Source organism: Colobus angolensis, unplaced genomic scaffold, assembly GCF_000951035.1.
Source record: "Colobus angolensis palliatus isolate OR3802 unplaced genomic scaffold, Cang.pa_1.0 Scaffold6, whole genome shotgun sequence".
Classification (NCBI taxonomy): Eukaryota; Metazoa; Chordata; class Mammalia; order Primates; family Cercopithecidae; genus Colobus; species Colobus angolensis.
Genome location: NW_012119598.1, coordinates 8,448,290 through 8,475,609, shown reverse-complemented (window position 1 = coordinate 8,475,609; position 27,320 = coordinate 8,448,290). Strand labels below are relative to the sequence as shown.

At 45.0% G+C, this 27,320-nt stretch overlaps 1 protein-coding gene across 1 annotated transcript in view; it reads right to left on the bottom strand.

Annotated features, from left to right (window-relative positions):
• Nucleotides 1–27,320, bottom strand: part of BMP6 (bone morphogenetic protein 6) — a 160,771-nt gene that overhangs the window by 6,373 nt on the left and 127,078 nt on the right. Inside the window, exons 3-4 of the mRNA XM_011962656.1 lie at nt 13,546–13,694; nt 12,659–12,856 (exon numbers count right to left, since the gene is read on the bottom strand). Coding sequence (XP_011818046.1) covers nt 12,659–12,856; nt 13,546–13,694 — 347 coding nt within the window. The remainder of the gene's footprint in view (nt 1–12,658; nt 12,857–13,545; nt 13,695–27,320) is intronic.

Genomic DNA, 27,320 nt, shown 5'->3' with positions numbered 1-27,320 from the left:
ATTCTCTTTTACTGAGCTGGGTCATTGTCTTCTCTTGCCCTGGGACATCAGCGCTCCCAGTTTCCAGGGCTTTGGACTTCAGGACTTACACCAGCAGTCCTCCCCAGTACTCAGGGCTTTGACTTCCAACTAGGACTTACACCATTGGCTTGCCTGGTTCTCAAGCCTTTGGACTCAGATTGAATTACACCATCCGCTTTCCTCGTTCTCCAGCTTGCAGACAACAGCTCATGTGACTTCTTGGCCTCCATAATTGCCTGAGTCAATTCCCATAATAAATATTCTCCTGTATATATATCTCTATATATCCTGTTGATTGTTTCTCTGGAAAATTCTGACTAGTAAAAACCCCGACTAGCTAAGTTATTACTCAATAGTTAGGGCATAGAGAGTGCAGAGTGGCAGTGTGCTATCTCACATAGTGTTGACAAGCTTGTCTGGATTTTTTTTGTTTTTGTGGGTTTTAAAAAATTTTTTGAGACAGGGTATCACTCTGTTGCCCAGGCTGGAGTGCAGTGGTGTGATCATGGCTCACTGCAGCCTCCGCCTCCCGGGCTCAAGTGATGCTCCCAACTCAGCCTTCTGAGTAGCTGGGTGTACATCACACACCCGGCCAATTCTTTAAATACTTTGTATACATGATGTTTCTCTACATTGCCTAGGCTGGTCCTGAACTCCTGGGCTCAAGTGATCTTCCTGCTTTAGCCTCCCAAAGAGCTGGGATTAGAGGTGTGGGTCACCTCACCTGGCCTTGTCTTTCTGTTAAGGTATCTTCTAAGCAAAGGAGGAGCCTCGGAGTGAGGCACGAGGCCATCTGGGGTGAGAGAATTTCCTCGAGTGTGAGTGACAATGTGGAGGCCCCGAGGAAGCAGCCTGCTTCACATATTCCAGGAACAACCATGTGGCGGCTGCGACATGTTTATTAGCAACCTACATCCTCTATCAACCTCCTGAGCACACAGCCAGACGACATTTCCCACTGCAGTTAGGTGTGGCCATGTGCCTGGATTCTGCCCATGAATGTGGGGAAGAAGGGATGTGTGGTACTGCCAGGCCTGGCCCTCCTAACTACCCGCCCCCTCCTCCATCAGTCTTCCATTCACTCTTTCCTTTCCCGCCAGATGGGTGCAGCGGGGTTCTCCTGAAGACCCCAAGGTCCTAACATCCTGCACTCTTAAAGGTGTCCTGGGTTAGATGATAAACTGCATGATCACACTATTTCCAGTCTGAGTCTGGAATTTTCCCCATCCAACCTCATTCTGCTTGTGAAGTAAGCTTTCTCCAAAACACCCTCTCTGTGCTAGGGACTAAAATCTCCATGAAGCCCATCTTTGCACCATCTGGTCATGTAAAAAGCAAAGATTTCTACAAACAACTTTCTTTCCAAGGTCAAGCAGACATGGGCAGTGTGAAAATAATACATATATCTGGTCTTTGTCCCCAGTTCCTGGCACCAAGCTTTGACAACCCTTGGACTTTCCTGAGTGTCTTTGTTATGCTCTTGAGGCCCTAGATTGTACACGGTGAGCCCCACACACTCTCCAGGGCCTCATTAGCTTCAGGATGGGGGCTAGTTACCAAAAAACCAAGCACAGGATTAGGGGGTTGGAACTTTGGCTTAGGCTGGCCTCTGGGGGGCTGGAGATGGAGTTCAATCATGTGGCCAATGAGTCAGTTGTGCAGAGCAACTAAACCCCACATAAAAACTCTAGACAGCGAGGCTCAGTGGAGCTTCCAGGTTGGTGAACATACTGATGTTTCAAGAGGACAGTGTACCCAAAAGGGTGTGGAAGCTCCACCTACCCATGCCTATCCTCTTGACCTTGCCTAAGAGTCTCTTCATTCGGCTGGTCCCGAGTCATACCCCTTATAATAAAACTATGACTGTAAGTATAGTACTTTCTTGAGTTCTGTGAATTGTTCCAGCAAATTATCAAACATGAAGGGTGGTCATGTGAACTCCCAAATTTGTAGGCAAGACAGACAGACAGAAGCATGGCTGCCCTGCGGACCTCACTTGTGCCTGGTGTCTGAAATGAAAGGAGTCTCCTTGGGGACCTTGCCCTTTAACTTGGGTCTGTGGCTAAACTAACTCCAGGTGGCTCTTATCAGAAGTGAACTGAGGCCAGATGTGGCAGCTCATCCCTGTAATCCCAGCACTATTGGAGGCTAAGGCGGGAAGATCGTTTGAACCCAGGAGTTTGAGATCAGCCTGGGCAATATAGACCCTGTCTCTACAAAATATAAAATTAGCTGGGCATGGTGGTGTGTGCCTGTGGTCCTGGCTATTTGGGAGGCTAAGATGGGAGGACTGTTTGAGCCCTGGAGGTTGAAGCTGCAATGAGCCCTGATTATGCCATCATACTCCAGCCTGGGTGAGAGAGCAAGACCCTGTCTCAAAAAAAAAAGAATTGGATTGAATTGTAGGACACTTAATCGGTGTTGAAGAATTGCTGGCAGAACACAGGCAGAGACCACCACTTTATGTCTGGACTTCCAGTTTCTTTTTCTGCTGGATGGAACCAAGATGACACAGTCAAAGGGCTTTGCTTCTAACTTCTCCAGCAGTTCTGGGTTTCTGTGAACCTGCTGTTGATCTGACTCTCTTCAACGCTCAACAAAGAGAACCTTCTCTGTAAGAACAGCTATTTCTTTTAGAGCCAGACACTGGCATTTTTGTTGTTAAGTAAGGATCAGGGCCAGAGAGAGGAAAGGGAGGAATTCAACTCTCCTGTTTTTCTTCCTACAGATACTCTCGAGCCATGCTTAAATTTCCTCATAATTCCATGTTAAGTGCTGGCAAAGAACATATAAATATTTGTGAAGGTTGACGCTCCTCAGAAGACTTGTGTCTGCAACTCAGGGTCGGTACCCTGGGTTCTGCATGGAATTACACCGACACACTTTTTTTTTTTTCTTTTAACAGATTGACAGATTACAGAAAAAACTTTCCCCTCATTCCCACTGCCCTTGGTATTGGTTTTGATGAATGGGCTGAAGAGGGCCAGTGGAAATGTATGTGGTGACAATTCAACAGGAACATGGTCACTCCAGTGGGACAAAGGGAGGTAACACAGCTTTGCCCCAATGGGTTCACCAGTCAAGGGCAGGGCAGAGAAAGAAAGTGAGAGAGCTAGAGAGAGGCAACAAACCAAAAATCAGAGAAGCAGACCCAAGACAGAGGAGCCTCCACCGCTGCCGGGACAGGAGCTCTCAGTGTGGGTGGCCTATGCCGAACACTGGGGATCATCAGGGAGCTTCTCTAAAGTGCAGAGGTCTCAGCCCAATCCCAGACCCATGAGTCTAAGTCACTGAGATCAGGCCTCTGGCTGTCCACGTGCACCTGTGACACCAGAACTGGAATCGCTGACCTCTAGACAACAGGCTCACACACAGGGAGTGCCATTGCCCTGCTGAGACACCAAGTCTGTCTTGGGACACCAAGGCTCTCCAGCAGCCCCAGACACAGCTGCAGTCAAGGCCCAGTATTGGTTCTGAGAGACATTTTCAAGGGATCTGGCTTTTTCAAAGTTGAACGCACAATGAAATCTGGTCCCCCTCGAGGGCAGGGGCACCAGCTGCCCAGAGGCGATCTTCCCCCTCAAGACAAGGCCCCAGGTGCTTATCCAGGGCAACTTGGACAAGCACGGCCCAGCCATAGATGGGTTTGGGCAAAAAACTGTTGAGTGATCAGGTGACACAGATGACAAAATCCAACAATCATAAAAGCCCCCCAGAACGAATTCCTTCCATAAGCAGAAGGGAACTCCCTGGCCTGCTCTTACGCAGGGAGAAACATTCCCCTTGCCAAAGACTTTTGAGCTTTGAATATATCAGATGTTAATTGCCTTTAGCAGCACAGGTTTCTGTCCCTTTTAATAAACTGCTTCCATAGGGAAACCTTCAGGTACAATTAGTATTAAAAAGCCCAAATCCTTCCTCTCTTCTCCAACTGAACATTATAGATATTTCAACATGGGTTTTAAGTGGAAGGTTTTTTTTTCTAGCACCCGAGTTGACTTTTAATTTGTCCTAAAGCCACTGAAGCAAAAACCATGATAAAACATTCTGCTTTCCTTTATAACCCCTCAACACACACACACACACACACACACACACACACACACACACACACACAAAACTATTTGTAGGAAAAAAATGGCTTTGGACATGAGCTTTAAATGGGTTTCATCTCACAGTGTGGGACAGGTAAGTGGGGCCCATCATACAGGAAGCTTCTAAAACTCCCTTCAGGGATGGAGATGAACTCTAAAGATCCAAGACAGGCCAGGTGTGGTGGCTCACGCCTGTAATCCCAGCACTTTGGGAGGCCGAGGCAGGTGGATCATTTGAGGTCAGGAGTTTAAGACCAGTCTGATCAACATGATGAAACCCTGTTTCTACTAAAAATACAAAAAATTAGATGGCCATGGTGGCACATGCCTGTAGTCCCAGCTACTCGGGAGGCTGAGGCAGGAGAATCGCTTGAACCTGGGAGGCAGAGGTTGCAGTGAGCTGCGATCGTGCCACTGCACTCCAGCCTGGCAACAGAGCGAGACCTGTTTTTTTTTTTTTTTTTTTTTTTTTTAAATAATCCAAGACAGACATGCCTGTTTCCCCTAAGGAAAGTTCTTCAGCAAGAATCTCCATGATCTGTAGTGGAAAAGAAGGTGGCAGAGACAGGCACCATCCCCCTCAGAAGGAGAACAGGGTTGGGCAGAGAGGTCCCAGCTGTGGTGCCCAAAGCACGTCCTTTATGAAGCCTTTATGTTTCCAATACTTAGCCTTCATTTTTCCAATACTTTGCCAAGGGAGGCTTGCATGTCATTCAGGCCTTCTGCACAATGAAATCAGTGGTAGAGAAATAGGTGTAAGTGTCCCATCCATTCCCAATGGCGGGACCGTGTGGAAGTACCTGCCGTATTCTACCATAAGAGACCGGCGTGTTCCAATCCAGAATGCATCTTGGAATAAAGCATCAGGTCTGGCCATGGCTCTGACATCCCTCTCCCAAGCCCCAGTGCATCTTTCATTATCTGTCATTCCTCCAGGTTACCTGGGGGCCAGTACACCTGGGAGGGGGTGGGGGCCAACTTGAAAGGAGCCATACGGAGGTGCATTTTTCTGGAGTCCAGTGGATGGATGGGAGGGAGGACACAGTGACGGAGTCTCCTTGTCCTTGAGACACAACTGAGCTTTCACATCTGAGAGTCCTGTTCTGAGGGTGGTGGTGGAGGGGCATAGCTCCCTTCCTGGGGGCCATCAGGGGTAAATGCTGCACCTCTCAGCACACACGCCTCTGGCTGATCCCCTTTCTCTGTCCTCTAGCATCTTCCTGCCCCTGTTCCTCCTGTTGCAGGTGCACGTTCCACACAGGCTCTGCTGAGCTCCTATAGTCCGCTCCGTTCTGCTGGGGAGTTCTCATCTCAGTTGCTGGGCCTTGGCCCTGACAATCAGCTTCCTTGCTGACAGCCTCTGCTCCCCAACCTTAAGTCCTTGGCTCCCCTGTGGTGACTGAGGAGACATTCTACAGGAGAAAACAAATGGAAAGGCTGTCTGGGCCCATGTGACAGTGATGGGGCAGGGCATCCTAATCGTCCCAAGGCAAACCGAAAACTGCAGAGCAGCTCTCTCATCCAGTGCAGTGAGGACAGGGCACCCTTGGCCACAACAGAAGGTGGCTAGCTGGGCTGGGACTTCCGCACAGAAGCCATGTCCCCAGGCAGCAGCACATGCACTGTACACATTGCCTATACCCCCAATGCAGGGGTCACACCCCACACTAAGGATAACATCTGGGTTACTTCCATCCAGCATCCTTTTTATCTGGCCCTCCTGAAGAGCCACGCACACAGCGAAGTGCAAAGGAGCCCACTGTTTGTTTAGCTCTGAAGCTCCATCTCTATATGCCATGACGGGCCAGTGACAGGCAGGCTTCCCTGGCAGTGGAGGCCAGGAGAGTCCCACAGGTATGAGACCCAGAGGAGAAGGCAAGGGCGCAGCCACTATCCTGACTCTCAGGCAGGCACTGTGCAGGGAGGTTGCACTGCGGGGCTGGAGGGCCACCATGCAGCTGCTGCTGAGCATGACGGGACGAGGGCGCTGCAGCAAGCCTGGGGCTCCCAGGGCGGGTGCGCCTGAGTCACGGCAGCCAGAACCAGCCTGGGTCCCAGTGACCCTGCCTGCTGTGCTTTGCAACTTCAGGAGAGGAGGAGAGAGCAACAAAGGGCAAGACAGGGAGAAGGGAAACAAAGGCAGAAGAGAGAATGTCAGGGACACCACAGAAAGCAGGTGAGAAGGAGGGAGAGGGGGAGAGGTGAGCAGGGAGCCGTCTCCTCACCAGGGCTTCTGCAGAGGGGCCACTCGGGTTGCCCTGGGCTGACCCCACAGGCCCTGCCAGCTCAGCCAGGTGTCCCCACTCAGCAGGTCACACACAGCCAAGAAAATACCAGCACAGCAGGGGGCTGGACAAAGCGGCATGCTCCACATTATTTCCCAGCTTTCCTGAGCTCAGGCTGCAGACTCTTCCCAAAGGAAACTTGTTTTTTAGAGGGAATAATTCACTACTTTAATCTCCCTTCTCTCCTAGAATGACAAGGGTAGGGGCCACATAGAGGCTGTTAAAGCGGCACCTCTGTCTTCATGGGCCTGGCTGCTCTTTCCATATCTCTGGGCCTTATCGGCCCCATCTTATCCAAAGCAAGCCTCTCGCTCCCATTTGCCCAGCAGAATCAATACAGCCATTGAGGAATGCGCAGCAGGTGCCAGCTCCTTGTGTCACCGACACTATGGGAGGCCCGGGACCACACTGGGGTTTTGATTTCTGGTGTCAATAATCTCCTAACAGTTGATGGGGTTGGGGTGGGGGTGGACAGTTTGATTTTCAGAGTCTAGATTTTGTTTATAACTTGGATGGTCAACATTGAGAAGCAAGAGCAAGGCCCTAATTTTTGGTTTTAGGATCTCAAAGGAGGTCAGGAGATTTTAGGATCTCAAAAGGCCCCATTTAATCTGGGCGGGACTCTGGTCTCTTTTCAGCCTTTGTCTTGATTCTAAAAGAATATGGAACTGTCCTACAAATGGACAAAGGTTTCCTTTGAAGACCTAGTTCTACGACCCTCTGTGCTCTAAGTACCTTCTATACTCTCTGCCACTTCCCAGACTGAGTCTGCTGGCCCCAGTGCCCTCCCAGGGTTGGCAATGATTGGGAACGACGTAGGCATCTCACGGTACCTCATAAGCCTCTTCTTATTGCCTTTCAGAATTGTTGCCATTTGCACATTTGCAAGGAGTGAACCTTGGGAGGAGGTAGAAGGGAACTTTCCAGTCTGTTTCACTCTTTGATAGCCATTATCCTCGAACGAGAGTTGAGCATGATAGAAGTGAAGCTTTTGATTCTTTTTTTTTTTTTTTTTGGTGATTCTAACTTTTAGATCACTATTTGCCATGCCTGTCCTCCATGTCTATGGAGAAGTAAGGTTTGATTTCAAATAGGAAGCCCTGAACCAAGCCCTACTTAACCAAGACATCTGCAAGCCAAGCTGCAGGCCCTAAAACTTTAAGATCACAATGACAAATTACAATTTCCAACTTTCCTGGAGAACGATAAACTGCTAGTTTACAGTCCTGAGCCGCATCTATTCCTCCCAAGCTTTCAATGTCCGTGATGGACCAACCCAGTCAGCTCTGGCTATCCCCAACCCATGGAAGCCAATGGTGAAAGAGCGAGGACACTGTAACAATGAGACTCCCGGTCTGGGCTGGATTTTCCTTGAAATGTACAGCAAAAGATTGCACAGTTATAATAAACTACTCAAACAGTTGTTTTGCAAGAGATGAATCCTGGTTACTTTATGCTGAAAGCCTACTGAATGGTTCTAACCGGGAAGCTTAAAGGACAGAAGATGTAAACTATCAAGAAGAAGGTCAGCAGAATCCCTGAATGTACTAGAGCCACATTTTCCCCCAAGGTCCTTAAAGATACATGTTTGGGTGGGTGGGAAAAGGAAGGAAGGAGAACTTACTCTAAGAAATGTTGGCCGGGCACGGTGGCTCATACCTGTAATCCCAACAGTTTGGGAGGATGAGGCAAGTGGATCACTTGAGGTCAGGAGTTCGAGATAGCCTGACCAACACGGTGAAACTCTGTCTCTACTAAAAATAAAAAATTAGCCAGAGTGGTGGTGCACGCCAGTGATCCCAGCTACTTGGGAGGCTAAGGCAGGAGAATTGCTGGAATCTGGGAGGAAGAGGTTGCAGTGAGCTGAGATGGCACCATTGCACTCCAGCCTGGCCAATAAGAGTGAAACTCTGTCTCAAAAACAAACAAAAAAGAAATGCTAACAGGTGGCATTAGTGCAATGGCAGACTCATTTTAAAGGACAGATAGGGTCTCAAGAGGCTGCTGAGTCATAGACGGTTGGCAGAGCTGGTAGTGACAACATAAACATCAAGACTGAAAGCGACTACTCCAATTTCACAGGAATCATTAAAGTGCAGATGTTTCCCAACTGTCATCTATCAAAACAAAGATCAATTCTGTATCACAGCAGCAGCAGCAGAGCAGACTTCGGACTTACTGGCTGACTTGAAATTGCATTAGCTATGCCATCTCAAGAGAGGTCTTGGAAAGATCCTGGAAAATTAGCCAAATGAAAATTGAGAATCACCCAGTGGAACTTCAAGGCCATTTGTTCATGGACCTTGTCACGGATTGGCCAGGTGGTATCACAGTCCCCCAGAAGATAAAATAGTGAACCCCAAGTGAGAGCTACCATAAAAGAGGGTGAATGATAGCAAGTAGAAGGAGACCACCAAACTGGAGCTACAGAACCTGAGGACAAGTGTTATAAGAGCAGCAGGCTGGTAAGAAATGGAGGCTGAAAAGGAATTGGTAGATTGGTTAAAATCCCCAATGAGGCAAGGACAGCTAGGACCAGGACTAGTCAAACATGTGGAAAAACAATAAATGATACCATGCAGAGGCTATCCAAGCCCCTGGAGAAGTGTAACAGAGCCAACATCCAGCCTTCATTTAGAGCAGCCAGCTGCAGAGAAGCAAGAGCGAGTGAAAGCCATCCAGGGAGACGTCGATCCAAACCACTATCCAGTGCACATGTTTGGAAAGTCCAGCTTGAAAGCCAAGTACAAATGTTCGAGTAGATTCTGGTGGGTGGTGGGGCTCCTGGACTCTCCCCTGTTGTGCACTAGTCTTGCTGTCTCAGGCATAGACAGCTCAATTCCAAAAATAGCCTCTTATTTCCTTGCCACGTTTCACCCTGATGACAGGCAAGTTGATGAATGAATGCTAACTTCTTTACCCAGATGTAGGACAATCCCTGGTGGGCTGCTTCTGGTGGTGGTTGTTTTGGAGGAGAACTATCAATTCCCTGGGAGCACGCCATGGAAGAAGGGGGCAGCAGAGACAAAGAAATCTTTTCCTTCCACCTTCCAAAAGATTGACAAGCAGAAAGTCTGCCTGCAGTCACGCCAGAGTACACCACTTTTCTGTTACTGTAACATCTCTCCCTGGTTCATGAAGGCTCAGCAACATCTGGCCTCACAGAGACCCCAAGGGAGAGGGAAACCAGACAGCCCATCTCTCCAGGTAGCAGGCCATCTCTCTGGAAATCTTTTCTGGCAGATGAATCTCTTCCTCAGCATGTCCACTCCCATTAATGGAAGGATAAATAAGGAGGAAAGAACCAAAAACATAAAGAAGCGCTTCGGTGGGCCAGACATGAGCAATTCCCCAGATCACTTAGAGGACCTTCGAAGAGAATGAGAAGGAGGGAGCATCCTTCGGCGTCATTCTTTCTTGGGGGCCTTTCAATAGGTGAGGCCAGAGAGATTTGGTATGAACCCTTTTGCCTTTGTATTGTTGAAAGGGACAAAACAAATTTGGAAGTACTGGCTTGGGAGGTGGGCAGTCAGGGAGACCAAGGGAAAAACAGAGACACGTGCACCTATTACCAATTAGATCAACTTGAATATCCATATTTAATTTAAACTCATCAAATTGAAAAAAAAAAGTTGAAAGGGACTTGGAAAATAATAATTGGTTGATATTGCTAAAATCAAAATCAGACACAACATCTCTTCTCAATTTAAAAACATTAGTGTGTGCACTGGGTGGGGGGATGCTGAATAAAATCAAGTGAAATTTTGATTTTAAAAAGCAATCAACATTTCAAGAGATGCCTCTATGTCTGAGGTCCCAGCACCAAACTGACCACAGTTCATTAATAAATTGAAGCCTACCATTGGCAGACTTCATCACCACAGCCTGAAGGAAAACACTGAGATTATTAACTCTATTCAGCAGGCTGCCTCTGAAGTGAATAAAGGAAAGCAAGTATTTCTTCTTTTTTTCAAAAACCCCAACCCTGACTGTTTCTAGTGGTGAATACAGGAACACCCGTGCTGCGAGCGATGCTTCCAAGAAACACCGGGATGACAAGAAGCAAAATGTCACATCACACTGGGTGGTGGATTCTCAAGCTCCACATCCAAGTTACTGGTGAAAGAGACAGTTTATTGAAGTCAGAACCCAAGATGGAGACACTGCTTCCCAAAGAAGAAATCGGCGCTTTGGGAAGCTGCATTAACTTTGGTCACAAAAATGACATTTCTGTACAATTACCTGGAAGAATTAATGCATCCTCCAGAATTGTTTTACTTCTTTTCCAGGGATCCCAACATTTGCCCTGAGAACCTCCTTCCTACAATGGCATATAAATAATCTTTGAGTGCTATTATGAGCCAGATTTTGATGTCTTTCATTTAATTCCAGCAAATCTGCAAGGCATTCATCACCCCCATCTTACAGGTGAGTAAACGGAAGCTGAAACAGATCAAATGTGTCCAAAATCACAGGGTAGCAACGAGGGAAACAAGTTCTCTGACTGCAAATCCCACTGCCAATCTTCACCTTTATGGTTGGTTCTCAAGCTATTTAAACAGCCAAAGGACCCCAGAACTCAGACGCTGCCAGCACCCGCACTAGACTCAGAAGCATCAGGTTTCCGTTCGATCCTCACTAGCTATGGGACTGGTTGTGGGGAGGGAACATCCACTCTCCCTTCTTCTGGGCTTCCATGGGTGGATTTCCATGCCACTTCCTAAAAACGCATTGAGGAAAACTTTTTTTTTTTTTTTTTTTTTTTTGCGATGGAGTCTCGCTCTGTGGCTCAGGCTGGAGTGCAGTGGCAAGATCTTGGCTCACTGCAACCTCCGCCTCCTGGGTTCAAGTGATTCTCCTGCTTCAGCCTCCTGAGTAGCTGGGATTACAGGTACATGCCACCACGCCCGCTAATTTTTTTAGTAGAGATGGGTTTTACCATGTTGGCCAGGCTGGTCTCGAACTCCCAACCTCAAGTGATCTGCCTGCCTCAGCCTCCCAAAGTGCAAGGATTATAGGCATAAGCCCTGGGTACACCAGCCAGGGAGAACATTTCTGAAGGACCACTCAGCTGACACTCAGGCAGTAGAGCTGGTTTCTCTCTCTTGCCCTTTGAATGTGTCTGTTCTGAGCAGAACTCACCCTATTCCTTAGCTCCAGGATGAGCACACAGTTCAGGTCTGGCCAATCAGAGCACTCCCCACCCAGCAGTGTGCTTCAGGGTGAGGGACACAACCCCAGCCAAGCCAACCGGATTGTGCCCCGGATTTCTGCTGAAGAAGGGCTCTGTCTGAGGTTGAGGTTGCCAAGGGTAACAAAATCTTGGAACCACTGGTTGCCTTCCTGGCCACCATATAGAGATAGTTTTACTAAAAATTCCACCAACAAAGAAAAACAGAAAAACAGAAAAAGAGATTCCTGATATCATCTGAGCCCATGGATCCAGCCATGCCTAAAGACAGAACCCCTGGCCAGGCACAGTGGCTCACGCCTGTAATCCCAGCACTTTGGAAGGCTGAGACGGGTGGATCACGAGGTCAGGAGATTGAGACCATCCTGGTCAACACGGTGAAACCCCGTCTCTATTAAAAACACAAAAAATTAGCCAGACATGGTGGCAGGCACCTGTAGTCCCAGCTACTCGAGAGGCTGAGGCAGGAGAATGGTGTGAACCTGCGAGGTGGAGCTTGCAGTGAGCTGAGATCATGCCACTGCACTCCAGTCTGGGTGACAGAGCGGGAATCCATCTCAAAAAAACTAAAAAGATAGAACCCCTGAACCTCTTCATTAAATGAGCCAATGAAATCCATCCTAGGGGGCTGAGTTGACCTTCCTTCCCTTCTAGCCAAGAGCACTGACACACACAAGTTCCTATTACACAAGTGTACCAAGTTTGTTCGTACATCATAACCCCCGAGCATAACGCAACTAGAAAAAAGAAACTAGGTGCTCCCAGGGTTTTGATAGGAATTTTAAAAAGAGTTGGAGAAATGTAACCAAACAGAAAGATGCTTGTCTGGATCAACAGGCAGTCATGAGGCCTGCAGCCTGGGTCTTCAGGTAACAAGTGTTCCACGCTGAGGGCCCTCACAACCCACGTAGATGTTCTGTGACTGTACAAGGTACCATCATGCATATGACGCCTACCTGCCTTCGGATTTGCTGTGCAGAAGCTGCTCAGCATCTGAAACTGTGGACACAACTTTTGTTCCGAGGCCAAGAAGGCTTTCTGGAAATACAGGCTCCCCACAAACCCACCTGAAGCACTGGAGACCCGCGCCACGTCCTGGGACTGGGTAGAGCGATTACGACTTTGTTGTCGGCGCCGGCCAGAGGCTGACCTGGTGGTGCGCACGTGGACCTCACTCACTTTGAAGAAAGCCACCATGAAGGGCTGCTTGTCGTAAGGGCCGTCTCTGCCCACCAGGCCCGCGGCTCGGGGGTGGATGTGGACTCCTTTAAGGCAAATCAAAGCATGCATCTCTTTATTCCACAGAAACTTATTCCTGTAGCTACAACAGTTAACGGATATTTCCTAGTTTCCCAAGTGCTAATAATTAAGAATGAGTGTGAAGAAGAAATCATGTATCCCCAGACCTTGGTTGGCACCTGTGGGATGGTACCTTTTGGCAGAATCAAAGCACTCCTTTCAGAGTTTCAGAATCACATGAAGGAGTGGCGTGAACTCCTGGGCTCTCCTGTTTCTGCTAGATTATGAATCTGCCCTCCTTGCTGGACAGATCAGCAGTGGGGACCTCAGGCTGCTGGCTCTGATGCTGCAGGAGGAGCGGGTACTGCAAACCTGTTCATCCGTCAGGAAATAAACAGATGTGCCTGCCTCTCTCTTACTCGCTGCATCTCCCGCAACCTGCCTCTGCCTAGGAAAGCTGTCGTCCCATCGCCATCCTCTTGGAAACATTACCACTCTCCTGTCTCCAAGTGGCCCAAGCCTGTTTTCAATTCCTGTCTAGGAGGCCTTGGGGAAAGGCTTCGGTTCTCAATGCAAGTCATGGGGGATCAGTAAATGAGGCCATCCTGAAGCTGAGGACTTGACTGTAGCCTGCGGTTCTATCACAGCTGCTGTAAGGGAAATGCGTGAACCTGATGACCCGCTGGATGTTGGGGGCTTGTGGATAACAACTCACCATCCCGCGTCACCACGCTCAGCTGAAGCCCCATGTTATGCTGCGGGGTCACCACCCACAGATTGCTAGTGGCCGTGATGTCAAATTCCAGCCAGCCTTCTTCTGAGGCCCACACTACGCGGGTGTCCAACAAAAAAAGGTCAGAGTCTCTGAAAGAAAGAAAAAATGGCCCGGTGAATAGTGCACTGCCCGGAGCTCCTTCCCACTCTGTCCTGTCTCAGCGTCAGGATAAAAAATGCCCGAGTCAGATCACATCCACTGGTGAGGCACAAGCACAGGGACCTGCCGTGGCTCTGAAAGGTGTGGTGCCACCCAGGACACAGGCATGACACAATTAGGAGAGACAGGTACACCTGAGAAGGTGCTTCCTAGAAATCAGCTTTCACCTGGACACGGGCAGACCCTCTCAACTCTACCAAAAATCTTGCTAGTGCTGCTTATGACGGATCTTTTGGCGAATTAGGATAAATTACAAATAAATGATTTTTTTTAAAAACTTTATTTTTTGAGACTGGGTCTCCCTTTGTCACCTAGGCTATAGTGCAATGGCATTTAAATTTTCCTACTTCCATTGTATTTTAAAAATGTATGATACTATATTAGTGACTGGCTAACTTTATGGCTAATAAGCTGTAAAAGCAGGGAAAGTAGGAGACAGCAAGGAACAGGATTAAGAAAAGATAAAAATCAGGATCCATATGAGCATTTACAAATTGGGCTTTGCTCATTTTTTCTTTTTTTGAAATTGGGACTGAAAATCTTCATGTTTGTTCCTGTGAAATAAGGAGAAACAAGAAGCCACACCACATGCCTAAGTAATCATCTACTATTTTAATTAAGGCCTCTGTATGGTCTGCAGTGAGTATCCAGTCCTTCCCCATATGGATGGTGTAGCCAGGGGTGGATGCTGAGTGATTTTAAAGTTCATCCCAGCACCGCTGTGAGCTATGGCTGGGATTCTTTGAGGCAAAGTCATAAAATCCATTCCTTCCCTCAGCCTCCTCAGGGAAGACTATGACATTTTTCACAGTTTTAATCTAACATAATCTAGGGGCTGTGGGATGATGGTGTGAGGGTCTCCTTCTGTTCACCCGCGTTTTTTGATAGGTCAGTGCCAGGGACAGTCATCTTTGTGTGTTTTAGGGACAACCTGAATCTGTGTATCCATCCCACAGCCACTAGAATGAGATGGCCTGGGACTCCCATGACAGGGAGGGCTATATTTTGGCCATGGAAAGACTCAAAGCTCCTGGTATTCGAAATATTTTGCTGCAATATCTTACAGAGATAGAAAAATGACTAAAATTAAATACTAAGTTTAAGATGAGCATACATTTACGTAAGTTACAAAGTGCTTTCATCTACTTCTCTTTGCTTGGTCCTTACGCCAATCCTAAAAGCTAGGCAGAGTGTCACTGTCTCCACCTTGCAGCTGGGGAACCTGAGACTCAGCCATGAGGCTACCATTATGTGGTCAAGATCTCAAGCTAGTAAGTGAAAAAACAGGACTTAATTTTGGATTCAAAGAGCTTTCCATAATAACATATTGTCTCATGGAGATGATTACCAAAGACGGCCTGTGATGAATGAATGAACTTCATCTCTAATCCATCAGATACTTATGAGGCCACTGAAACATCAAGTTCAAATGGTTAGATTTCTCAGAGGAGGAGCAAACAGTTTCTCCTGCCTCCATGGCCACTTAGAGTGAGAAGGGAACTCTATTGTCGTCTTTTCCAAGTATAAACAGTAGGCACAGCTAAAAGTCGTTTACTCAGCTGCTTAACAGAGTCTGCGGGAGGCCACACTCTGGCCTGCCTGGTTGAAAGCTCTCTGCTATGTGGATGCGTCACACCCCCTGTTGACAAATTACCCCCCATCACTGAGGTAACAACTGTTAGCAGGGAGATGGAGGGGGGACGGGTGTCCATGGAAAACAGCAAGCAGAGATTGGAAGGCCAAGGCTTTGAAGTTCAGATGTAAGAGGACGTCAATTCTCTTCTGGAAGGTCACAGAAGACCCTTATCCAGCAATAACACAGACAGTACAGACAGCACTGTGGGAAAGTAGCCCCGGCCCCAGAGGAAGCACAGCACACACAGGTGTCATGGGCAGAATGTGGCTGGCACTCTCCAGCATCAGGACCCAGTAGGAATCTCGGGGGTAAGGCTGCCTTCAAGGCAGGGCCCATGAGCGCATGCTGAGTTACCTCTGACGACTAGATTAGGCACCTACATTGTAAAGACTTACAATAAGGATACAGAGAAATACAGTTCAAAGTGTGAGGGTAGCACAGCTGGCAGAATGAGCTTTTATTTTTAAAGATCAGGGTTTGTGATAAAGAAAACGGCAGCCTTGTCCAAGAGAAAGTGGGGAATGCGACAGATGTACATTATCCAAGGAGGAGGAGGAACACAGAGAAGGGCAGAAAGAGAAGGAATGAATTCAAGAGGGAGAACATGAATCAAAAGTTAAACTTGGGGCAAAGGCAGAAGATGAGGATGCCCGTCATGACACAAAGCAATTGCAGTCAGGGCAGATTCTTGGATGTGGGGAGACCAGTTTCCATCCCGACTCTGCTACCGAGTCACTTTGGGGCCCCATGAATTTGCGTCGTTCTGTGGCACACTTTTTCTAATCGTACAATGAGAACACTGCCTGTTCTCACTGCTTAAGAGGCCTGTGAGGTCAACAAGTGCAGTCACAGTGGCTGAGCCTTGAAAGACAAAAACTCTCTGGGGTCCTACGGCAGCAAGGAAGGCTTGGACTTCAATGTTTAGATCTAGAATGCTCGGGGCCTTTGGAAGGGGAGTGAGGCAGAGCGTGGACTTAAGATAACTGGGCCAAGTGGGATAGAGGAACAGGGAGTACTGACTGTGTCAACAGCCTTTATTCCTCAGGACAGCCAGAAAAGGCAGGACCTGTGATGTCTCTTGTACAGCTGAGCCCCAGAGAAGCTCTCAAGGTCACATGGCTGTTAAGTGGGGCAAATGGAATTTCATCAGAGCCCAGGCCCTTAGCTGTCACATATCTAAAAGGTAGAGTCATGAAGCAGACAGGGCAGAGGCTGAAAGTACTATCCAAGGGCTCAGAATAAAGTAAGGGACCAAAATCTACCACATACAAATGCTAAAGTCAGCTGGATACAGAAAATACAATAAGATACACAGGACAGGCACAGGTTAAAAACCACCAGTTGGGAAGGCTGGGTGTGGTGGCTCATGCCTATAATACTAGAACTTTGGGAGGTTGAGGCGGGAGGACTGCCAGAGGCCAGGAATTTGAGACCAGCCTGGGCAACATGGCAAAACCCTGCCTCTACGAAAAAAATACAAAAAGTTGCCAGGCATGGTAGTGCACTCCGGTAGTCTCAACTACTCGGGACGCTGAGGCGAGAGGGTCACCTGAGTCCGGGGAGGTGGAGGCTGCAGTGAGCCATGATCGCACCTCTGCACTCCAGCCTGGGCGACAGAGTGAGACCTTGTCATAGATACATAGATAGATAGATAGATACATAGATTAGATTAGATTAGATAGATAGATAGATAGATAGATAGATAGATAGATAGATAGATAGATAGATAGACAGATCGATCACCAGTGGGCCTCCCCCTTCAGGGTCAGGTAGGTATGAGAGGTGCGTGCAGGAAGGTGCCCGAGATGGCTGGTGTCGGTTGCAGATGGTGGCATTGTGGTGGAGCCCCAGTGACCCTCCCAACCTTGCCCTGCTCCTTCCAAGCAGAATGCTGTATCCAGCACGAGAACATCACTAACGTGCTCACACCACCAGGGAGAGGAACTTGAAAAAGGAACGAAGCTTTAAGACACAACTTCATGGGCTCACCCTCAAAGCTTCCAACAACTCAGATATTGAAGAGATGCTATTGACGGTGAATCACTAAAACAGTTCTGGTCTAACCCGCATCTACTAACATTGCCTCAGGGATACATGGCCTTCCGAGTCTGCGGACTGTAAAAGCGTAGCCTCGAAGAAGATGCATGTGAGTTTGCCACGTGAAAAACAAGCTTTCCCTTCTAAATCTCACTTCGGCAGAATTGAGAAGAGATGTTCTCACCTAAAATGTGTGTCACTGATAAAGAATCCTAGAGACTGGCCAAAGTCATCACCATGTCTAGATTATTTGGACCTTCCTATTGAGGTGGCATACTCTCAAGTTGGCAAACCATGAAAGAAAATCTTGAAACAAGGGAAGATAATTTTGAATGCAGTTATTAACTCTTTTGTTCTCGACTAACTCAGACCCTATATTTGCATGATGAATACGCTTCCGATTTTTCAAGGATGTAACAGTGTTATTCTTCTCAATGTTATTCCAACCTTAGAGCATGATATTCCTCATACTGTGGTCATCCTGGGCAAATGAGGTTCTTAACAAATTAATACAGCTAATAAGAGATTTCTGGAAATTTTCAAAAATTCACCCTGGCATTAGAGTTGATGAATCAGAAAGCCACTCACAAAGACTTGTAGAATGGGTGTTTGTGGGCAAGATTTATCCCTGCGTATCCCTCCCATCACACAGCCTCCAAGGCGCATGCCCACATCAGGGATACACCACTGGGCCACCAGACCGAGAGCACCATTGCCAAAATACAGCAGGCCTTTCTCTCCTTTGCCCTTGGAGAAGGGCAGGAGGTGCCTGAGCTCCTGGTGGATAGGCTTTGACCCTTTCCTGACAAACCATACACCCATCAGGTCACAATGCCCGGGTCAAAGTACAACACTGTTTACTACTAACCATTTTGCTAGAAAAATGCTTTCGATAAAGTGGCATTTACATATTCAAAATGAGCAGATTTACAAAATACTCAATAAGGTGACTCTGTGGTCTTGTTCTTTATTTCTTCGTAACACATTCCTTTGCATTCGTACATCTGGACTTGATGTTAAATTAAAATGCAAAACAACTTTCAGACACAGAGGAACTGACCTTCTGCAATAAGAAAAATTCAATTTTCAAATAGAATGAAAGTAAAAAAAAATCCATTTTCATTTTAGAAAATTAAAGAGTCAAGCTCATGCTTTTTCCTTTTTCCTTACATAAGGTACAGTATAGATTATGTTTAAACTTTTACCATTAGAAAGATAGAAAAGGCATCATGTCTTTGAAAATAGAGTACTACAAACAGGAGCAAACGGCTGCATACATGTACACATACACATTTGAGTAATGAAGATGAATGAACATTATTTGGTTACCCTTGCATTTTTTTTACAGTCTTTGATATTACTCAATTTTCACTCAATGGCTAGCATGATATGAAGAGATGTTTCAAATATCAAATGCACCTTGATTCTGTAGGGGCTATTTCATCTTTAACAAACCAATATAAATCACATTGCTGTCAGAATATTAACACAGCAAACCTTAACATGGTGTTTACTATGTGACTGTTCTAAGTCCTCTTACATGTATTAATGCCTCACAACAATCTTAAGAAGTAAATACTATTAATGCTATTACAGGTTTATAGATGAAGAAACTGAGGCACAAAGAGATTAAGTGGGCAGAGCATGCTGGCTCACAACTGTAATCCCAGCACTTTGGGAGGCTGAGGCAGGCAGATCACTTGAGCCCAGGGGTTCGAGGCCAACCTGGGCAACATGGCAAAACCCAGGTGGGAGGATCTCCTGAGCCTGGGAGGTGCAGGTTGTAGTGAGCTGAGATTGTGCCACTGCACTTCAGCCTGAGCGACAGAGCACAACTCATCTCAAAAAAAAAAAAAAAAAGAGAGCGCGAGATTAAGCGGCTTGCACGTGGTCACACAGCCAGCAAGTGCAGAGCTGGAATTTGAACCCAGGCAGTTTGGCTCACGTGCTGTATGTGCTCTTTTACCAGTAGTTCTCAAGTGTGGCCTGCATCAGAATCCCCTGGGGGGCTTAACACACGGATTGCTGCCCCTTACCCCTGGGGCTTCTGACTCAGTAAGCTTGGGGAGGGGCCTGAGAATCTGCATTTCTAACAGGTTCCCACGTGATGCTGATGCTGCAGGTCTAAGAACCACACTTTGTGAGCCAAGGACCTAAAGCCAGACTACCTCTCCATGAAATATGAGCAGTATTACCTGTGCCCGTTTTGTGAACTTAGGGTTGAAAGCTATCTGCTCTCAAGATTTCTTGCTCCTCTCCCTAAAACAGTGCAAACCAAATGTAGGCTGCTCCGCAAGTCAGTGTGTCTTATGGATTGGCTTAACCCTCAGGGAGTCATCGAATTAGGCTAATAAATAGAACTGCAGGTAAGATCGAGTCCAAAGTATCAGTGTTATTAGAAGTCTTGGTTCTATGTGCCCAAGGCAGGGCAAGAGCGGGAAAGAGGATGGTAACTTTATACAAATTCACGGCTACCCAGTGTGTTCTCTTTGGCCACATAAACACAACAATGCTTCCATACACTGGGGTATACTCTAACCTTCACTAGTGATCAAGTGTGGAGTTTGCCACCTGTTATTTTTATTTAGTTTATTTATTTATTTTTGAGAGGGGGTCTTGATCTTTCACCCAGGCTGGAGTGCAGTGGCGTGATCTTGGCTCACTGCAACCTCCGCCTCCTGGGTTCAAGTGATTCTCCTGCCTCAGCCTCCTGAGTAGCTGAGACTACAGGCGCACCACACCACACCTGACTAAGTTTTGTATTTTAGTAGAGATGGGGGTTCTCCATGTTGGTCAGGCTGTTAAAGTCTTAAGCCTCTGACCTCAAATGACCTGCTTGCCTCGGCCTCCCCAAGTGCTGGGATCACAGGCATGAGCCACTGCGCCCAGCCCCCATTACCTTTTAAACATGGGACATGCAAATCTTACATGTTTTAGTTCTCATCACCAACCCTACATTTCCACATTCCTGTCCAAGGTGGGGAAATGAAATAGAAAAGTGCTATTGATTTTTTTTTTAAAAAGATGTTTTACAAAGTAATCTTTTACAAACGTTTTTCATTTTTAGTTTTTATGGGTACATAGTAGATGTACCTATTTATGGGGTTACAAAGCAATCTTAACCACTGGCATGGCCTGCCTCCCACAAAGCTGGACAACATAGTTTGGAGACGTACGTAACCAAAGTGATCTGTTTCTGGGCATGAATGATAAATATAAGGCATAGTTTCCGAAATAAAAATCTATTTTCTTTTCTCTTCACGTTTACCAAGTAGATAAGCAGTTTCCAAAGAACAGCATCTCCTGCCCACAACCCACTGACTCTCCCCGCCAGCATAAAATGTTTTAGCATTGAGTGTATATGATTCTTTATAACTTTAATTCCTCTCCATAACATTCTCTTCTACCCTGTGCCTTACAAAGAACAGAACATAGGCTGAGGAACAAGAAGGTCTGATAGCTCCTCGAGCTGTCTTTTTTTTTTTTTTTTCCCCAAGTAGACCGTTCTAGGTATAAGGCATATGCCCTTGACTAGGAAGATGAAACTAACCAGTTACATAACCTGAACCATGGGTCACTTGTATTATCCTTTTCAGGGGCAAAGGAACAAATACTGAAAAGCTCACTGCTTGCCTGAGGCCCACACAGAGGGAGCCAGAGATTATCAAGTCAGCAGTAAGATTTCAGGAGTCCCTAAGGATCATACCTGTGAAAGCCAGAGACAGAAAGAGAAAAAGGTGTGGCTGGGCACAGGGATAAAAGGCTTTGGTTTTCTTCTGCCCAAACTATAATAGTATTCTCCCATCTTGGCTTTCTCAAATTTGCCCTTCTCTTCAAAAAAGAAACCCATCTCAGGTATCTAAAAGGGTGAACTTTCGTCTTCATTTCACAGCAGGCAACACTGAAAATCCAACAGATTTTATAGAGCCATCAGTCCATAGGTAATTCTTTTCTAAAGAAACTACTCTCCTCCATCCTGGCACTGGATCAACTACTGGGTTCAGATCTTGTTTCCAGGTCTATGCCATTTCATTACTGAATCAAATGTCAACATTTGTTGGGATTCATTAAAAAGATTTCCAAATGAAAATGATAAAACATACTATACTTCAAAGAATTAAGCTTCTGGTCATGATGTATCAAACTAACATTCCCACCAAAAAAACTGAATTAACTTAAAAATAAACTTGTTTGAAGTTCTCTTAGAGCAACCAAGCAAGGTAACACTCAATGGTTCAAGATCTCAGAGAGAAAGGAAATGCATTAAGGTGAGCCTTGTGTTTGCTGCTGCCTTTTCCTTTCAGGGCATTTGATAATTCTAGAATGAGGCACAGACACCAAGCAGCAAGTGGTAGCGGCCTAGAGCTTTACGCAATATCACTGGCTGGGAAGAAAATCAAAATTCAAGGCAGCTAGTGTGTGAGAAGAGCTAAAGTCAGAAAAAAAGGGGGTTGCGTGGAAATGGGCTCATAAAAGTTTGGTTCACTTCGATGTAGTCTCTTCCCTTTAGGACTCTGGCTCTTCAAGTCCTGGCCTCCTTGAACTCCAACATTTCCATCTGAGGTATTTGCCAGATATTAAGCTGTGTTTATATGGGATGAGGAGTTGAGAAAACAAGCAGAAAGAAACTGTTTAGAGGCTCAAAAGCAAAGCAGAGGGTTTGGCAGTCTCACAGTGCTGAGGAGCTAAAAAATCGAGTGCAGAGTCCACCAAGGAAGGGGGGCTCTTGTAAACATTCCAGACTTTTATGTTTTGTTTTTTTTTTTTTAAGATTTTTAAAATTAAAAAAAATGTTTTGAGACAAGTTCTTGCTTTGTTGCCCAGGATGGAGTGCAGTGGTGCAATCATAGCTCACTGCAGCCTTGACCTCCAAGGCTCAAGCAATCCTCCCACCTTAGCCTCCTGAGTAGCTGGGATTAAAGGTACGAGCCACCGTGCCTGGCTAATTTTTTTTTTTTTTTGTAGAGACAGGGTGTCCTTAGGTTTTCCAGGCCAGTCTTGAACTCCTAGGCTCAGGCAATCCTCCCACCTCGGCCTCTCAAAGTGCTGAATTTATAGATGTGAGCCACCGTGCCCAGCATCCTAGACTTTTAGCTGAAGGGAATAAACTCTAGGAGAAAGGGACAACCAGAAACAGATAAGCCTTAATACATCCTTAAATGCTGCCTAAACTGGAACAAAAAGAAAAAGGTGATTTGACCATATTTTGTCTGCCTTACAGAAGAACATTGAATCTAGTCTGGAAGGAGAGAACAGTATCTAGAACTTTTTTCCAAAATAATGTCCAGAATTTCATAAATGGAAAATTAGTAGGCTTGCCAGGAAATAAAACCAAATAAGGAAAAATTAAGGGAAAAAACAGATAATGGAAATAGACCCATAGGTGATCCAGATAGCAAAGTTATCAGATATGGTCTTTGAATCCAGCCTTATATAAAAAGAATGATAAATCACAAGCTGAACTTGCTCCAGGGATGTGAGGTTAGTTTAACATTTAAAAGTCATTTAATATGACAGACACATAGCATTATAAAGGAGAAAAATCATGATTGTCCCAAAATTCAGAAAAAAAATTTGATAAATCCACCCCCATTCCTAATTTTAAAAAACTCTTAGAAAACTAGAAAGAGAAGAATTTCCTTTATCTACTAAAGAGTTATCTACAAAAATATTTAGAGCAATCATCATTCTTAATGACGAAATGCCCTGAGATTAAAAAATCTGACAGAAATCTGAACAATTTCAACATTGTACTGGATATCCTAGCCAGCACAATAAAACAAGAAAAAGAGAAATAAAAAATAGAATTGAAAAGGAAAAAATAAAATATTTATATTATATTCACAGAAATTCCAAAAGGCCATGCAGAAAAACTATTTGAATTAACATGTAAATTTGCAAGGTTGCTGGATACAAACAAAAATCAATGGTATGCTATATGTGAGCAAAAAACAATTAGGCACTGAATTTTTTAAAAAACTAATAATACCATTTATAATAGCATCAGAAACTTCAATACCTAAAATCTAATAAAAGTGTTCAAGACATACAAAAACTATATTATTGAGAGTTATTAAAGAAGGCCTGAGTAAATACCACATTCTTGAATTGAAACACTCACTATTGGTGAGATGTAAACCCTTCCCAAATTGATCTCTAGATTTAATGCAATTCCAATCAGAAGCCCAGCAAGTTTTTTGTTTTTTTTTGTGGAAACAAACTGATTTTAAAATTTATATGGGAATGTCAAGGGCCATTAACAGCCAAGAAAGTCTCAAGAACAATTTTGAGGTTACACATCAGATATCAAACCTTATTATAAAACTGAATTAAAACAGTGGAATATTGAAGAGAAAAATTAACTCATGGAACAGAATAAAGATCCAAAAAATGGACTCACACACACACAGTCACCTAATTTATAAGAAAGGTGCCACTAAAGCACATGAGAAAAAGATCGTATTTTCAATAAATGGTACAGGGTCAATTAGGTTTTCTATTCTTACACATCTGATCTATGTAATCTACTTCAGTGGCTCACCTACGGTCTCAAAAATCTCCTACTGTACTTTAGCTCATTCTGCTGAGCTCAAAACTTCTACACCCCACATCGTCTCGGGTACTCACACCATGACTCAAACGTGCAAATCTGAACTCATCTTCATTCCCCTGCTTATTCCTGTGTTCCCAATCTCTGTGAATGGTTCAGAGTGCGGTATCGAACTAAAAATTCTGAAAAATATATTTTTACTCTTTTCTCTCCTGGGACAATTATATTCTATCTGTAAAATAGGTAAGATTTTGTGAATTCTGTCAAAAATTAAAGCAATAATTCAGTCTGGGATTGTTCCTGGAGACTCTAGCAGCAATCTTCTGTGCTGGCCTGAGGAAATCTTCCTGTTTTAGTGAGGAGGGAGGGAGGAAGGGGGAAGAAAATAATATAAATTTATTACCACTGAACTATACACTTAAAAATGGTAAAGGTGGTAAATTTTATACATAGCTTTAACTTCAATAAAAATGTATTAAAAACATGAAAACCAACTATAGAGCAGCATTTCCCTCCTTGATTTTAAGATGCATTTCTTCAAATCCTAAGGATTCTGAAGTTAAGATGAACATATAAACCAAACTCTAAAATCAAATGACAAAAAACATCCTTGCCTGTTTCTACACAGAGGAGTAAGTTGGAATATTGCTTAAATGGAACATAAATTTTAGATTTGGTAATTCTTCAAATGTCTCCCAAAAGACTGTACCGTGATAGAACATGGAGAAGAAAAGTTATCATACACACAGAAGATAGATCATCACTGCCAAGCAACACAAATGCCAAAACACAGAGAGCAGAACATGGAATTTCAAAACTAGCAGAGATGAGTGTGGCCAATTCACGGATCAAACAAGACCATGACTCAGATATTGAACGTGTCTGTTACAATTTCTGGTTGGCTTTCAAGAGGTGCTCTTTGACTTCTTAGGTATCCAAAATTCAATTACAACAGTAAAAGTATGCCTTTAACCAAATAAAAAGTGTAGAAGAAAATGATATGCTCTAAAGACCTCAAAATGTCCCTATTAATATAAAGGTGCTACAGAATAAAGGTCATGAGTGCATGTTGTGAAAAGCATGTGCTCATGATGCTACCATGCGTGACTATGAAAGGTCAGAAGTTATTCAGAGCAGTCTATACTCCTGGTGTGAAGTCAGCTTAGTATGTATGCAATATAGAAAAAATAGTAAAGAAGTAAACTGACAAATATATCCTACTTTTGTGTAAATTGATTCCAGTCTTTCTTCCCCTCTACTCCCTCCTCTAGAAAAGCTGTTAATAGACCAGCGGTTGATCAAGAGATCAGTAAAGTTTTGCAAAGGTTTTCTGTGGGAAGGCCTTAGATACCCAAGTACCAGAGTCTGAACTCTAACAGACACAGATCTTCACTACCTATGAAACTCTCTCATTTGCCATTCAAACAGAAGCATCCTTGGGATGTCTGCTTCAAACCTAAGGAAATGGAGGTGTTAATGTGTCATAAGGAGGTTGCTTACCTCTTTCCAGTACTTCATCTTTATCTTGAGACTGTACCCACATCATCGAAGTGACTTTTAGGAAGCATAGCAGACAACAGTTTAGGAATTATTTGGTCTTGGCAAAATTCATATGTGCCATACTTTGTTCTCTCAAAGATAACATGCCTGCCCTGTCTATCTGATCGGGTCATGGTAAAACCCTAATGAGAAAACATAAGAGAAGGCCTTTTCCAAACTGTAACTACTATATAAATGCAATTTTTTACCTGCTTCATCACAAGGACACAATGATTTATAACACCAAATTTTAACACCAAAGTCATCTTTTAACCACTATGCAGTACCATGGAGTAAACTTCTAAAAATAAAAAAAGCACAAAGGCATCCTGTGCTACTCAAGCTTAACGATGCAGACTATTGTTGCAGCCTGATGGGTTCTTCTTGCCCGCTGCCTAGAAATGCCAATGCACTGAAAACAGCAGGTATTACAGCAAAGAGAGGTTAATAATCTTAGGGCCAGCCAACTAGTAGGACAGGAGGCATTTCTCAAATATGCCTCCCCAAGAATTTGGAGGCTAGGGTTTTTTTTAGGGTACTTTGGCAGGCAGGGAGCTGGGGAACTGAAATCACTGATTGATCGAGGATGAAATCACAGGGGTGTCTAAAACTGTCTTCACACAGCTGAGTCAGTTCCTGGGAAGGAATCTCAGGACCAGGTGGCATCTCGTGGACTGCCAAAACACTAAATCTGAAAAATACCTCAAAGACCAGTTCTTTAGATTTCACAACAGTGGTGTTATCTATAGGTGTAGTTGGGGAAGTTATACACTTTGTGGGCCCCAGTTACATGATTCTGGGGCAGTCAGCAACTTATGGACAAGCAAGCTAGTCAATGGCAGGTCACTGTTTAACTCTGCCTATTCTTTAGCAAAGCCCAACCCCCTACCATAATTCTAACCTCTTGACCTCTTTACAAATAGAGTTTACATTTTTAAACATGGAGGGGATCCATTCCAGGAAAGGACCACTATGGCCTCTGCACAAGAATGATCAAGAGCAGTTTAGCCAAGTAGAAGCAACATGGAGTCAGTTAAGTCAGATTCCCATTGCCACTACAATTTTTGCAAAAACTGTTTCACTATTAGGTTGCTGATTCCATTCTAATCTATGAGTTACTTCAAATCGTCCATGACTTAGACTCCATCTAAAGGCTTATTCTCAACTTTTGAGTGAAGTATCAAGTGTTTCCTTGTTCTTACTAAAAGCACCATCTATTCAAGTATCCACCTTTTTTTTCTTTTTAAAGTTACCTGATCCAGTGATTTCCTTTCAGTCAAAGGAACATGTTTGTGCAGAGTTCACAGCAAAAGCCCATCTTGCAAGAATCTTCCCTGACACTCCCTGGGTCAGGCTTCGTAACTGCCTTTAATATCAGAAGGCCCGACACATAACTTCTGCCACCCCAGCTGAGTGTGTGACTCAGCATTTAAAACCCTGACTGTTTTTTCTTTTTCAAGGAGGCCAACTATTTTGCAACACAAACACTTGTTGAATGGAGTTAATCCATCAACTACTACAAATTTCACTTAAACACAGATTAGACAAATATGTTTCTTCACAAGCCTGGAGAATTGTTTTCAGCCAAGACACCCCAAGACGGTACAGATGGGGAGATCAAACCTTCCCCCGGAAGGAGTCCTGCAGCTGAATCTGGAAGTCTCTGGAAGATCGCTAGGAGGCGGCAGGAGGCCTGGGCTCCTGGCCCACAGATAAGAAAAGAAAATCTCTTCCTGGCCAAACTAGAGCCCTTCAAAAGCATGAAACTCTCCCAATTCTCCCAGAATTTCCCCT